General features: G+C 36.5%; 1 protein-coding gene across 1 annotated transcript; it reads left to right on the top strand.

Moving 5' to 3' along the window:
• The first annotated feature begins 271 nt into the window (after nt 1-271).
• LOC129881006 (probable acyl-CoA dehydrogenase IBR3) lies at nt 272-12,632 on the top strand. Its single transcript, XM_055955303.1, has 17 exons — nt 272-495; nt 5,171-5,305; nt 5,726-5,866; nt 6,001-6,132; nt 6,425-6,610; nt 6,761-6,838; nt 6,996-7,115; nt 7,648-7,746; nt 7,855-7,972; nt 8,404-8,663; nt 8,757-8,951; nt 9,618-9,760; nt 10,669-10,753; nt 10,840-11,049; nt 11,777-11,929; nt 12,052-12,156; nt 12,244-12,632. The coding sequence occupies exons 1-17, from the start codon at nt 361-363 to the stop codon at nt 12,433-12,435; spliced, it is 2,487 nt and encodes an 828-aa protein (XP_055811278.1). The 5' UTR covers nt 272-360; the 3' UTR covers nt 12,436-12,632.
• The last annotated feature ends 2,722 nt before the right edge of the window (nt 12,633-15,354 follow it).

The raw sequence follows: 15,354 nt of genomic DNA, 5'->3' as shown, positions 1-15,354 counted from the left end.
TAGCTCATATTAATAAAAAATATAAGTAATGATTTACAAGTTATTAAATTGGTATAACATACGTGAAATCAAATTTTGGGAAACCAATAGAAAAAAAGGGTCCTTTGTATAACATTTTTTCACTATAAATCCCTCTTTTTAAAGTATATTATTATCATGATAGCATATGCAAAACAAGAATATCTTATTTATTTATATTTTTTTTTCCAAATGGTGTTTGATACTCGAAGTGAAGTAATTAATTTAAATTTATATGGATAAGACTCATATACCTCGAAAATCCCAAAGTTGAATTACAAAGTCACTTTCTGAGAATATATAAGCTTTTGTATCTTCTCTTCCTTTCTTCTGTGATTTGACATGGCGAATCGGACTTCGGATCTTGCCGGTCGGGTCGACCCGGCTCAGAGTTTCGACACGGAATCCCTTCTTCGTTATGCATCTGCTAATGTTCATGGATTCCCTCCAAATATCGAAAAATTCACTATTTCTCAGGTATCAAATCGAGATTTTTAGTTAATTTTGCTATTAATTACTGTAATTAATGTAAGTTTGGTGATTGATTTTTTTTTTTTTTTGTGTTTGATTGCTCATATATATGATGAAAATAGAAAAAAGGGAGTATCACTTTTTTTGCGAGTTTCTTAGCTGAATTATTAGGTGTTTAGGTTATGTATTTGAACTATCACTAATTATTTATCAAAATACACCTCGACTAGTATCTGATGGTGCTTAGAAAATAGATTGTTCTTTTTAAATTATTTTTTTGGGAATTATGATAAATAAAGCAAGAAAAGTTTTTGAGCTTTAGTGAATTTGGTAGGTTACCCAACATGGGTGATATGCTTTATTTAGGCGTTTGATTGATTAGAATATGCTGGCCAAGGAAGATAAGTGGCAAATAGAAGACGGATATATCCTTATAGGTATTGGGTGTCAAATGGGCGGGTTGAGCTAAATTTGGGCGGGTCAAAATGGATTGAGTTAGGCAGAGTCAAAATGAGCTAAACAATAGGCCATAATCCATCTCGCCTAGCTCTTACCAAGTTTTAATTATTTTTTTACGTTTTCTTATAGTTTGTTTAATTACCTAATGATTTTCTTTAAAAAAAGTTTATGGCTTTATATAACATGTCAAATAAACAGTTAGTTCTTTTAAAAGTATTTTGACAAGGTTTTCCATGGATCAATTTGGGTTACATATCAGCCAACATAGCACAACTTTTAGATGTGCTGAATTAAATGGGTCAAAATAGGTTGAATTGGTAAATGGGCGGGCTATTTTGCATCCCATACTTATAGGCTATATATTGTTGCATGCCAACGTCAATATTAACATACTAGGAATGACTGGTATTACACTGAAATATGGTGGCCTCATTTGGCCTAGAGATACTAGCATCTAAATGAGATTTGATTAGTTTTGACTTTTAATGCATTACTACTGCCTATCAATTCAATTTTTTTTAATAACGATGGTATCTAGATCAACTTGCATGCACCTCGACTATTCCATCGGATACATATTACCTCCCACCAACACATGTACTAGGCTTAGGTTTGTGGGAATCATCAAGTGTTTTTGTCTCTGGTGGGATTTATACTCTGATCATCCATGGTTTTCGGACTCTTCATTGATTAGTAGGCCACACTCTTGGGTGCCTGGTAACAGCCGATTCCATTTGGTTCATTCCTGTGAGTATCTCCTTTAGTTGTGCTTGCTATTGCATTCTTTGTAGTTAAAGATTGTTTGGTAATCTTTCGAGAAGGTGTAATACATAACGCCTCCAAATGGAGGTTGTTATTGTCTGTAGAAACTTTTGAAGACAAACTTGAATTAGAGCATAAATATATGCGGAGACAGTGGCACAACTAATTTGAGAGTTTTCACTATTTGTCAATTGCCTTATGTTTGAGATAGGTCAGCTCGTATGCACTTGAAAAATCTGAAGAATTGTTGCAGTCTGTTATGAGCATTGAACTGTACAGTAAGTTAAGACTTCTGATAGAACTCAACCACAAAAGGGATATTGGGACTGCTGACTGCATAATGAAGAAGGGTTGCTTTGGTTTGAGCATTTTGACTATTTCGCAATTTTGTTATATTTAAAATGGGCGGAGGTTGGAGGAGCAGGTTTAGTTTGCTACAGTTCAAATCTGAAACTAAGTTTTGTGAGTGTGTTCTGGCCCTCCAGGAAGGAAAATATGTCAAGACTTCAATTTGATTTAAATACAAGGAATAAGAAAACTGGAAACTGAGTTTCAAAAGCAAGATGGATTTGGTTTGAGAGTTTCATTATTCAACTCGTAATGATGGGGAAGAAGCGAGTTCTAGTTGTAGCAGTTCACTCTTCAACTTCCTGAGATGAAAAGAATTGCAGTTAGTTAAATCCTGAGTAAGTGATGTCTATTATTAGCACTTGTGCCTAATGAATACAACAACTACTATACATCAATTCCAATCTAAGTAGGGTCGGTGGTATGAATCCTCACTATCCATGTCGCTCTATTTAAACCCTTCTTATTCCAACATTTAAAAAAAAAAATAGGTTCTCTAGAACTTGAAAAGTTCTCTACATTTCCAACTAGCACCAAATATAAATCTCTAACAAGACCGAAGGACTCCTTGCCAACATGACTAAAGCGTAATCCCAACTAATTGGTGTATTGTCTATATAAATCTCTTCCGTTGTGCCCTATTTTTTAGCTAAGTTTGCGTGGATTGTAGTGGTAAAAATTCTGTCCATTTTTTATTGTGCCTAAATTGTCACGACCCAATTTAAGATCATGACTAGCGCTAAGGGGAAGAATTCAAAGCAAGCCTTACAAGAATTCTACAGAAAATCAGGCAGAGTTTCCTTTGTTTTTGGGTCTATCCAAATTTTACCGGTCTTAAATATCCACAACACAACTAACAACCTCTTCATAATAAGCCACAATATCCATCAATAATCTAGTCGCAACGCAATAATACCAATTTACCTCCAAAACTAAAGAAAGTCTAAAACTAATCACATGGCTTCAATAGGAATGAATAATCATGACTCTAATAGAGAAAGGACTAATGGAGCGACTCTAAGAGTTTTAAAAGAAAAGGACACAAAACAACTCAATAAATTTCTTGCCACGCGAAGCAATGCGGGGCTCACCAGATACCACCAATTCGCGCTCACTAGTTAATAAAATCCTTGCCAACGCCACCTGAGTTCTCTGTAAAAACATTTAGCGGGGGGTGAGATGCTAGCTCAGTGAGTAATAACACTTAACCACAACCATTTTAATGAGGTACAAGCCAGAAAACATGCTAGTATGATAATCAAAATCATGAATAAATGCCTTTTCAGAGAAAATGATGACAATACTCAATCTTATTTTGCCTCCTGTAAGCAAAGTCAATGTAAACATATAGTAATAAATTCAATAAAACACTTTCATATCAAATCTTATATTTGGGAAGTTTCCAAGAATGAATCAGGTAATCGGTGTGGCCCCTCATAAAGGAGTCTAATATTCATATCAGAAGATTCCTTCTCGTGGGATATCGGTAACGGTATGCTAGTTCTACCTTCCCACTAGCGAGGGCTATATCGGTAATCTGTAAATACAAGGTGCACCAGGTCTAACGAACCCGCCGTTATCTACGGGATCCATCAAGGTCTACTCCCATCTATACTTTTTCTTTATAAATAGTAGAAGCATTTTAAATTCTTATCGAATCATATTATATAAAACTTCAACGGAAAACACATGTCAAAATACTATTTTTCAAGTAAATGTTAAATCCTTTTGATAACGGTAATCATGTCTCAGTTCTCAATAAACATGTCTTATAATAGCAAGTTCATCTCAAATAACAAGTAAAAGACTTGTCCCACTTGCAAATTCGAAACATTTGGTAACACATTCACTTTATAAACCATGTATAAATCATGAAAGTTGTAAAACACAAATTGTGGTAAGATTACTACTCACAGTACTCGTGTCGAAATACTAAGCTCGTCACTCGAGTAATCCATATGTATTCCTTCGGTCAATCTATAATCACATTCACATCAATTTCGTGTTAACTCCTTTGTTAAGATAATTCATGCTATATTTAAATACCCAGCCTCAAGATTCCATGTTTGACTTTCAATCTTTCAAATTATATCTAATTGATGCTTCATATCGCACAAACAGTCTCACTGTTGATTATTTCTAATAAATAAGGCTATATAGCCTATCTGTCTAACTTCTTCTCTTTGGTGTAAACCAAAATACGAAAGTTTACAATTCAACCATCAAACGAAATCACTCTGTCATGAAAATTTAACAAATTATCTGTTTCTTCTAACCCATATTTCTTAAACTCTCAATCCCCACTTCTGTAGCCAAATATACAAATTAAATTTATAGATCAAGTTCAGAAACTTACCCTTTCTCCTCCGCTTCTCTCTTTAGTTTAAGAATCAAAGTTTTAAATTTTTTCTTCTTCTTTGTTCCAGAAGACCGAGCAGCAACTTAATTTTTTTTTACTTCCCTAAGCGTAGCTGGCCATAGGGAAAAGTGAAGGGGTTCAGCAGCAACTGAAGCCCTATAGCACGTGAGATGGGCTCAAACCCATTCCCTTTCTTTTGTTTTCTTTTTAACAAAAAGCTAAAGACCTTTTTGTCCTTATTAAATTATAGGGTATTACATAAATAATGCGAGAAGTAAATGAAATGCAAATTATACATGTTCTTGAATTTGCTTGAAGCTTAATGGTGCATGCCAGAATAAAAGAGGACTACAAAAAAGATGGAAAAAAATTGTGGAACACTATACCAGTGGCTATATAGTGGACTGTATGGAAGGAAAGAAATCAGAGATACATTGAAGGCTAAATGGAATATTTATAACTTTAAGTCTAGATGTTTACCTCTTTTAGCTTTCCAGTGTAAAAATAAAAATGTAGAAGAGGTAGATAGGATGATTAGTTTCCTTAGTTCTTTTTACATGTAGCTATTGCACTAAGATGCATTTTACAAATGGTTGTACTACTCACCAGTGCACTCTTTGGGCATTATTTTCTAATTAAATTTTCACTGCAATTTCAAATATACATATGTTCCGGTTATGCACTTCTTCCATTTCTAACAGTTTTAGTTGCAAAGTTCTTCACATTAAAAATGTTGTCTCCCTTGTGAATCAGTTCGGGCATGGTCAATCAAATCCTACTTTTCTCATTGAGGTTCGTTCAGGAACCTTTGCAAAGAGATATGTGTTGAGAAAGAAACCGCATGGAAAGTTGCTGGCATCTGCTCATGCTGTTGAGAGAGAGTATGAGGTTGTAAATTCTGTTCCGCTGATGGATTTATTTATATATACTTACATTCATGTAGTTTTGTGTTCCTTGGAGGTGGGCGTGGGTCGGACCTGCACATAATTATGATACTTTTTGTATTACGTGGAGTTGTAGTAAAATACAACTCTGCAGAGGACTTCATTTATTTTATTCTGATAGTTAATATTTGGTTGGAGTAACTGGTAAAGTTGCTGCCATGTGACCAGGAGGTCACTGGTTCATGCCTTGGAAACAGCCTCTGGCAGAAATGCAAGGTAAGGCTGCGTACAATAGACCCTTGTGGTCGGGCCCTTACCCGGACCCTGCGCATAGCGGGAGCTTTAGTGCACCGGACTGTCCTTTTTTTTTTTAGTTAATATTTGGTTGGGTTTATCTTTGACATTTTGATTTTTGATATTCCAGGTTCTACATGCACTAGGTACTCATACTCGGGTTCCAGTCCCAAAAGTATTTTGTTTATGTACAGATTCAAGTGTGATTGGGACTCCGTTTTACATTATGGAGTATTTGGAAGGACGTATATTTATAGACCCAAGCCTACCTGTATGAAAGCTGTATTCAACCTTATACTCCAAGATTACTTAAATTCTGAATTCGATAAATTATATGTTTTCTGTAGCTTGCTTCTTTTTGGTTCAATAATTAACCAGATAAAAAGTGCTCTCCATCTATTCTAGGATGTAGCGCCTAAGCGAAGGAGGGATATATGTCGTGCGGTTTCTCAAGCGTTGGCCTCTATTCACTCTGCCAATGTTGATGCAATCGGTTTAGGTAAATACGGGAAGCAGAAAGACTACTGTAAGAGACAGGTGCTCAACCTTATATTTCTTGGAAAAAATAGATTTGGATGTAGTTTGTCGTTGCATTGGTCTTGAAACTTGAAATTTGTCATACTAGGCAAGTAATACAGTGTTCCTTCCTTTTACTCGAAAACAAGAAACAAAAAAAGTTACAGCATTTATACATTGCATCCATTCAATTACTCTTTCTGAGCTTGAAATTTGTCATATATGATTTATGCTCCTTTGTTCTCAAGGATAGTATTCTGCGTCACACTTATGAGGAGCTCTGTTGTGTGATAAATTGTCCGACCTACTTCAGGTGGAGAGGTGGGCCAAACAATATCTTCTATCTACTGGTGAGGGCAAGTCCAGGAGAAACCCTAAAATGTTAGAGCTGGTTGATTGGTTGCGACAACATATTCCCCTTGAAGATTCCTTAGGGGGAACAGCTGGTTTAGTACATGGTGACTTTCGGATTGACAATATTGTGTTTCATCCCACTGAGGTGCAGTCATTGACAGTGTTTGATAAATCTTTTCGTTCTTTCGTATAGTTTCTGTAATTAATAGTCCTTCCTAATATGTGTCAAATTCTCTCCCCCCCCCCCCCCCCCCGACAAAAGAAGGTGCACCTGACTCTATAGTTGATCTTGTAGGACAGAGTCATAGGAATTCTTGATTGGGAGCTGTCGACTTTGGGTAATCAGATGTCTGATGTTGCTTACAGCTGCTTGGTACTGCCACCTTTTTTCAACTTGTAATTCTTTTCTTATAATAATTTGTATAACTACATGAACTTAAATATCTTGCCAGGATTTTCAGCACATGACTATTTATGGACCTGAATAAGAAAATTACTAAATTTCTTATTTCTTCCTCTTTTTCTGTCAGAGCTACTTTGTGAATATTTCATTAGAAGATCTAGTAGAGAGTGATGGCTTTGAGCGCAGCAGCTTCCCTGAAGGAATACCTTCTCTTCCAGAATACCTTGCAGATTACTGCTCAGCAGCTGTAAGGCACATTCTTCTGTCTTTGTTACAATGTAATTCACAGGAAGAGGAATTTCTTCTATGGTGTTTTGCAACTAAGTAGTTCCAAGAATTTCTTCGGTCAGCACTAAAGAATTTGTTCTTGTTGCTTTGCAATGAGAAAAATATTGGATAAGAGAGCGTAGATTGTGATATGTTTTGGGAGTGCCTACCTGTGGTATATTTCCCATTATCTGAATCATTGAATATGTATGGGGAGCACAATTGTCATTTTAAATTTCATGGTCCTTTTTGTTAGTCTCTAGAAAAGAGCAGTGTAGAGATTTAACTATTCGTTTCCAAGTTCTTGATGTTCACTGTTACATTATCATCATCAGCCCCAACACCCTACTCAAAAGAGAAAATGACCCTGAAAAAGATAATAATACATGAACGTTAAGATGCCGTTGCACATTTTATATGAACTCCAGTTACTAATTTAATTGTATAGAAGGTTAATTTACTGTATGTCAGGATTCTAACTGTATTTCTTTGGCTTTAATATTGGCAATCAGGGAAGACCTTGGCCGGTTGATCAATGGAAGTTCTACATTGCCTTTTCTTTATTTCGTGGGGCTTCAATATTTGCTGGTATACACAGCAGATGGATCATGGTATCGCCTTTTTGACCTGCAATGTGGATGATATCGCTGGCTTTTGGTCCATGAGCTTTGTTAAGAAGGATTAATAACCAATATATGACTTTTATATTCACTTTATAGGGTAATGCTTCTGGAGGTGAACGTGCCCGGTTTGCCGGGGAAAAGGCTGATTCCCTCATCAAAACTGCATGGTTATTTATTCAAAGAAAATCTGTTCTCCCCCTTCACCCACCATCTGGTAAATATTGCTTTTTCACGACTGTATTCTGGATAAGCTTAGAAAATCCTTCCCTCCAATTTTGTTTCTGTTGCTGAACTTTTAGTTATTCCTAAATGTTTTGTGTGTATATCGAGAAATTCTCATTGACGGTGGCACAAAATCTTGTATACTGTTCTCAAATCACAACCTTGGCTGCTCATTATTCATTGGTTGTCATTTGACTTTCATAGATTCCTTTAGCTGGACTTTTGCACCCAGTATCCTTCGAAGCATGATGTAACATTCGCAGGTCGACAGATAGTTATCTCTTCTCTGTTCGGTGAATTTGCAAATGGTTGCTGAAAAACCAAAATTTGACTTGCTTTCCTATGGAACAACCAAGAAAATATTCCTACTTTACATTTCACCTAAATTCTCAGCCCTGAATTTGTTGTGATTTTCTCCAACAGAAACAACTAGAGAGGATCATGTCAGGCTTTTTGGAAGTGGAAAAAATCAAGTAACGCCTACGAGTGGGAAATTTGTGCCTAGTGAGAAGGTTCAAGATCTGAGAGACAAATTGATTAAGTTCATGGAGGATCACATATATCCAAGGGAAAGAGACTTTAACGAGCTTGCACAGTCTACCATGCGCTGGACCATTCACCCAGATGAGGAGAAGTTAAAGGAGCTGGCAAAAAGAGAAGGCCTTTGGAACCTGTGGATACCGGTGAGTTTGCAAGTTTTTTTCCTGACATAGCAGATACTCCAGAAGATTTATTTTCTAAGATATCTATCTAATATTGTCCACACAAACATGCAGTTTGATAGTGCTGCACGGGCAAGAGAAGTGATATTTGGCAGCGGAAATGATTCTCTAGTTGAAAACAAATTCAACCGCTTATTAGGTGCTGGCCTTTCGAACCTTGAGTATGGATATCTTTGTGAAATTATGGGTCGTTCTGTTTGCGCGCCACAGATTTTCAACTGTGGGGCGCCTGATACAGGAAATATGGAGGTAAAAGAACTCTCTTTTTACATTAACAGATAATGAGTGCCAACTATTACCGTGGTCTTCATTGAACTAAAAGTTGGAGATTTCTACTGCAACTATTGGACAAACAACTTAAAGGATGATAAACTATTTTCTTCAATAAGTAGAGGATGATTAGTTGCATTGTTATCGAAGGCGCGCTTAAGCCCTGAAGGGAGGCTCAAAACGCTTTGAGCGCTTCACCTCGCTTAATGTCCGCTTTAGTGTTGTCATCAAGGCTCTAAGACATACTTTCCCTTTGAATGAGCATTTCCTGAAGAGGCGACACTAAACCATTGATATTTCATTTTATAGTAAAAACGATCAATTTCTTAGTCCTTATATTTGTTATTCATGCTTATATTATTTGGTTTTGGACTAAACATATATATATTTGTATGTTTTCTCCATTTGCGCCTTTTCTCAATAAAGCCCACGCTTTATTTGCGCTTTGCACACAATGAACCTTAGAGCTTTTTTGCGCTTTTTGCTTTTGATAATACTGAGTAGTTGTCACTTTCACAATTTTTAGAGGAAAATGTCGCCACTTAAAACTAAAACAGATTCCTAGAGGACATTTGCTTGTTTTCTGTCCTGTTCAGTTCAAGGCTTGTTATCTTCTAACTCTCTGGGTCGCCTTTGTCCTTTCAGGTATTACTTCGGTATGGGAATGAGGAACAGATAAAGGAATGGCTTGTCCCCTTGCTTGAGGGAAAGACACGGTCTGGCTTTGCAATGACAGAGCCACAAGTTGCTTCCTCAGATGCCACTAATATAGAATGTTCCATCAAAAGGTACAAGCTGCATCTTTGAGGAGTAAAAAAGAAAGAAAATTTACCCTTTTTTGTTTGTTATTCTTGGGAAATTTGTTATCTTACTATGGTGGTAAATTTGGGCATAAGATACTTCAGCACCTCCATAATGACCAGTGGGTATATCGGGAGTGTAAAAGCATAGACTTAATTCCTGTATCATCAGTTGCAGTTTCAACATTCCACTCCCCCCCCCCCTTTTCTTGGGGAGGCTTTGGGCCATGACAGGGTTGGGACAGGGTGCGAAATGGGAAAAACAATGGGGAGAATAGGTAGAATAAGAGATTTTCAACGTAAGATACTGGAAATGATAACACAAACTTGTTAATGGTTTTTCCTTATTCTTTTAATCCTTGTCTCATAATCAGTTTCCTCTTATTAAGATGCTCCTCGAATTGTGTTACTCTCTAATATTCCTCGGTACTAATACTCTTTTCCTCCTTGCCTGGATAGGTAGTACTCCTTCCAACTTGTTGTTTACATGGCTCAATTGTGCATTTCTAAATGAGGAGCTAGTCGTGTACGCCTTATTATTTTAGTGGTGAAGGAAACAATTTAATAATCCATCAAATTATAATTCTAGTATTATTTATAAGTCACCTCATAACTTTTATTCATATATAGCGAAGCTGGATTTGTCAAAACTTGTGTGGGAAAATGTAGTGTGTCAAAATGTAAAAGAAGTTTGTAATGCACCTTGGGATCCAAGTATTATCTTGCAATCTTGGAAAGTAAGAACCTTTTTCATGGATCTAGAGGGAGCGGATTCAGCCTGATTATTCTGTGTTTTCACATACCCCCGAGCTTTTATCGAGATTTGATCATATTACACTCAAATGCTGGAGTTGTAGACTATAAACTTAATTATGAGAAAAAAATGTATTCAATAGGCATGGAGACTCTTATATCATCAATGGGAAGAAGTGGTGGACCAGTGGAGCCATGGACCCGAGGTGCAAACTTCTCATTGTGATGGTTAGTTTTCATTTTTCAAATGAAGACATGATTGACTTCTGTTCTATAATTCATTCTTGAATGCAGCTAGTTTGAATCAATGACAGGGAAAAACGGACTTGACTGCACCAAAGCATAAACAACAGTCCATGATTTTGGTGGACATTAATACTCCTGGTATTACGATAAAGAGACCACTGACAGTGTTTGGCTTTGACGATGCACCTCATGGGCATGCGGAAATATTCTTTGAGAATGTATCCGTCCCTACGAACAATATTCTACTCGGTGAGGGGCGTGGTTTTGAGATTGCCCAGGTATAGGTTTTTACTTTTGAGGAACTATATGTTTAAAATTCGAGCTTCTCTTTCAAGCATTACAGTGATAAAAAGTACCTAAGTTTATTTTTATCCAAACAACATGATTTCTTTATCAGGTTCCTTTGGGTTGGCACAATCTAGAAAAGCACATTAAGGGTATTTTTCCCTTAGTACCTGTTGGAGTCCCAGATTGATGGGTTAATAGGTACATGGATTCCTTATACGGTCTTGGGCCTAATTCAACCCCAAAAGTTCGCCCAAGATTCACTTATTTATCATGGTATCAACGCCAAGCCTATTCCAATTCATTGTTTTCAATGTTGGGCTCCCCATCTTATATTGTCCACGCTCCAGATGTCCAATTCTGCGTGCCCGGTGTTGGAATCCTACATCGGTGGGTTAATGGGTACATGGACTCCTTATATGGTCTTGGGCAATTCTCCCCTTATGAACTAGCTCTTGGTGTTGAGTTATTCCCAAGGTCCATTTCTTTACCATACCAAATACACCTTAAATGAGGTTTTCATTGATGAACAAATCACTTCCTTTTCTCTTGATAAAATTAGGAAAAAGGAAAAAATTATGAAGAAGTCCTCTATCTCCTTGAGTAAGAGTTTGAAATGACAGAGAACTGCATGTTTTGGTTCTCAGTGAGTGAAAATCTATGCAGCATATGGAATAGTCATCTGAAACTCGGCTTATTGCTTCGATTTTATTTCTGCAGGGTAGGCTAGGCCCTGGAAGATTGCATCATTGCATGAGGCTAATAGGTGCAGCTGAACGCGGCATGCAGATGATGGTTCAACGGGCTCTTGAAAGACGAGCTTTCGGAAAATTAATTGCGGAACACGGTTCATTCCTTTCGGATGTTGCCAAAGTTAGTTTCCTCAACTTTAAGTTTGCACAATATTTGCAGGGAAAAAAGCTCGTTTGTCTCTTTCTTTCGATCATTTCTATAGTAATGTTTACATGAATGGTGTTCACCTCTGATGCTTGCAGTGTCGAATAGAACTAGAGAAAACTAGATTACTGGTTCTGGAAGCTGCTGACCAACTTGACCGCCTCGGAAACAGAAAGGCCCGTGCTACAATCGCGATGGCTAAGGTGAGCTAGATCATCCTGACTAATGTTTACACAATTAGCATCGCATTCCTCTTTTAAATCCTTTACCAAGAGTCATTTGATTTACAGGTTGCTGCACCAAACATGGCATTGATGGTGCTTGACACCGCTATGCAAGTGCATGGTGCTGCTGGTGTTTCGGGCGATACTGTTCTTGCTCATCTCTGGGCTACTGCTAGGACATTGAGAATTGCAGATGGTCCTGATGAAGTACACTTGGGGACAATCGCGAAAACTGAGTTAAGGAAATCCAGGCTCTAAAAACCTTATACATTACTCGTATATGTATCGCGAAATACAATACAAAATAAAATTGAAAGTGGTGCTACATGAAAATAAAAAGGATGTATACCATAGTCCTATTAAGTATAGAAATCTAAATTCTGATGGTGAAAATTGATTCAGCAATTTTACAATTTATATTTTAGAACTTAATAAAGTCCATAAGTGTTTGTGAAGAGGCTTCTTAGAGCATTGCAATTTCTACATAACCTTTTATAATTTGAATAGAAAAAAATTATTTTGCAATTTTTTTTGTTTGTATTTTATGTATAAAAATAAAGATCTTTTGAGAAATTTGATAAACTAAAAAAAGGGGAAGATAATAAAACATAATTAAATTTGTGGCAGACAGAAAACAAGTGAATATAGCAAGAACAAAACAAGAAAATCCCATGTAATAACATTCCTACATTAAACCTTAATTTTAGCACAACTAAAGAAAACTAGGAAACTCCCACCCATTAGGACAAAAAAACAGCCTCCTATATTTTAGGACCATTAATAATTCACATCCTCAAACAAAAAATTACCAATAATGTCATTCATATTTCACTATAAATAGTTGTTTTCATTTTTTTTTGCAAAATCTCAAGCCAAGGGGAAGCAACTTGCCTCTTAACATAATTAACCCCCCAAAAAATCTTTTTTGGTTTAAATAATTAAAATTAATTATAGGGGTTAAGAAGGTTGCAATTGGTAGCATTGCTTCACTTCTTCTAGCAGCCATCTCAATTACAAGCAAGAGGAATGAAGATAATTCATCCAATAATAATAATGATTCTAAAATTTCAACTTCTACAAAGTCTGTCCATGCTCTTTGTCAACAAACTGATTACAAACAAACATGTATAAAAAGTCTTGCTAAGGCTAACAACACTCATGATCCAAAAGACCTCATTAAGGTTGCTTTTAGCGCCACGATTAATGATCTCTCTGACGTAATTAAGAATTCCGCCTCGTTGATCGAAAGATCACAGGACGAAAGACGCGTTGAAGACATGCGAAGGCCTCCTCGACGGACGACTTGAGGAGGTCGTTCGACGAAATCGGCATATTCGATGTCACTAAGTGCAAGGATTACGCGGATGACCTCAAGATGTGGCTTAGTGCGTCCATCACTTATCAGGAAACATGTCTAGACGCTTTTGAGAACACGACTGGTGAAAAAATGCAGGAGAGCTCACAAGTAATGGTTTAGCTATGGTATCTAGCTTTGATCACTGGCACTTTTAAAACTGCCACAGTTGGTAAGTACTCCCTCTATGTCAGAGTCAATTTATCTGACGCTCTTTCTTTTCATAACATTCTAAAAAATCTCGGCATCGTTCTATTTCTATACAACTGTCAAGAAAGTTCGAACTTTGATCATAAAGATTTCCCTACCAAACTACTTCCCGTCTTCCAATTTATGTGACGTAGTATGGAAGACTGAGGTCACCTAATGGTCTTTTAACATGTCATGAGATTTTTGTAGCTATAAAGAGTTAAAATTGTTTTCAAATATATAAACGTGTTAGCTCTTTTCGAAACAAACCAAATAAGGAAATAGTATAGTAACTTTTCATCCGACTACAAAAATTCAAACACCATCACATAAAAAAGAATCGTTTCATTCTACTCAACATTTTCAAAAATATAAATATGCCATAGATTGTGCCGATGCTACACGTAATGATCCCCCAGATACTTTTGGAGGGTCCAATAAAGGTTTGGCTAAAACTTGATCGAAAGTCATATTACCAAAAATTTGATGGGCTAACACACGCGAAAAGAATAAGAAAATCGCCTAATTTCGCTTGTGTTTTCTCTAAATGCTATAAATATATCGTGAATCATGCTGAAACTACACATACTTCTCCTCTGGTTACATGTAGAGAGTCCAATAAAGATTTCGTAAAAAAATTGACCGAAAGCTATATCACCTAAAAATTCATGGCTAACACAAACGAAAAAAATGAGAAAATCGTCTAGCACACACACTTCTCCTTCGATTACTTACGGAGGATCTCATAAAAATTTCACAAAAAATTGATTAAAAATCATATCATCATAAAATTTAGGGCTAACACATACGAAAAATAAAAAAAATTGCTTAATTCCACTAGAGCGACCCCTAAATTATATAAATATATAATGGATCATGCCGAGCTACATTTACTACTCTCCGGGTACTTATTGAGTGTCCCAAAAGGTTTTGTATTTTTTTTTTTACCAAAAGTCATATCACCAAAAAATTTATAAGCCAACACACATGAAAAATAAGAAAATCGCCTATTCAACTTGTGCGATCTCTAAATACTATCATTACGCCGTGATTCGTTCCAAGGCTACACATACTACTCTACGGATGCTTATGAAGAGTCTCATAAAGATTTTAGAAAAAAATTAAACGAAAGTCGTATCACCAAAATATTTATAAGTTAACACACAGCAAAAATTACCAAATTACACCTGTGCGGCCGCTAAACGCTATAAATACGCCGTGGATCATGCCAAACCTACACTTACTGCTCCTCCAGAGACTTACAGAAGATCCCACAAAAGTTTCTACATAAAATTGATCGATAGTCATATCACCAAAATATTTATTGCCAACACATAAAAAAAACGAGAAAACTGCCTAATTTTGCTGTGCGGCCTCTAAATGCTATGAATATGTCATTGTCATTTTGAGAGTATACGTACTGTTCCCTCAGGTACTTACGCAGGGTCCCATAAAAATTTCAAAATTTTTTGACCGAAAGTCATATCATCAAAATATTCATGGGCTAACACAAAGAATTGACGGGGGCCTACACAAGCGGTGGAGCTTGTGGTTTAATTCGATACAACACGAAAAGTCAAAAAATCGCCTAATTTTGTTTGTGGGAGCCCAAAGAGCTATGAAAACGTCATGAA

This window comes from Solanum dulcamara, chromosome 2 (assembly GCF_947179165.1).
Source record: "Solanum dulcamara chromosome 2, daSolDulc1.2, whole genome shotgun sequence".
Lineage (NCBI taxonomy): Eukaryota > Viridiplantae > Streptophyta > Magnoliopsida > Solanales > Solanaceae > Solanum > Solanum dulcamara.
Note: the sequence above shows the minus strand (reverse complement) of the source record. Positions and strands in the feature narration are given on the sequence as shown.

What these genes read in the sequence shown, in the direction of transcription:
- LOC129881006 (XM_055955303.1), top strand. Translation starts at nt 361, where the DNA reads ATGGCGAATCGGACTTCGGATCTTGCCGGTCGGGTCGACCCGGCTCAG. An exon ending in TTATAGACCCAAGCCTACCT is followed by an intron (nt 5,867 to 6,000) that starts GTATGAAAGCTG and finishes CATCTATTCTAG; the next exon opens with GATGTAGCGCCTAAGCGAAG. An exon ending in AAGACTACTGTAAGAGACAG is followed by an intron (nt 6,133 to 6,424) that starts GTGCTCAACCTT and finishes GACCTACTTCAG; the next exon opens with GTGGAGAGGTGGGCCAAACA.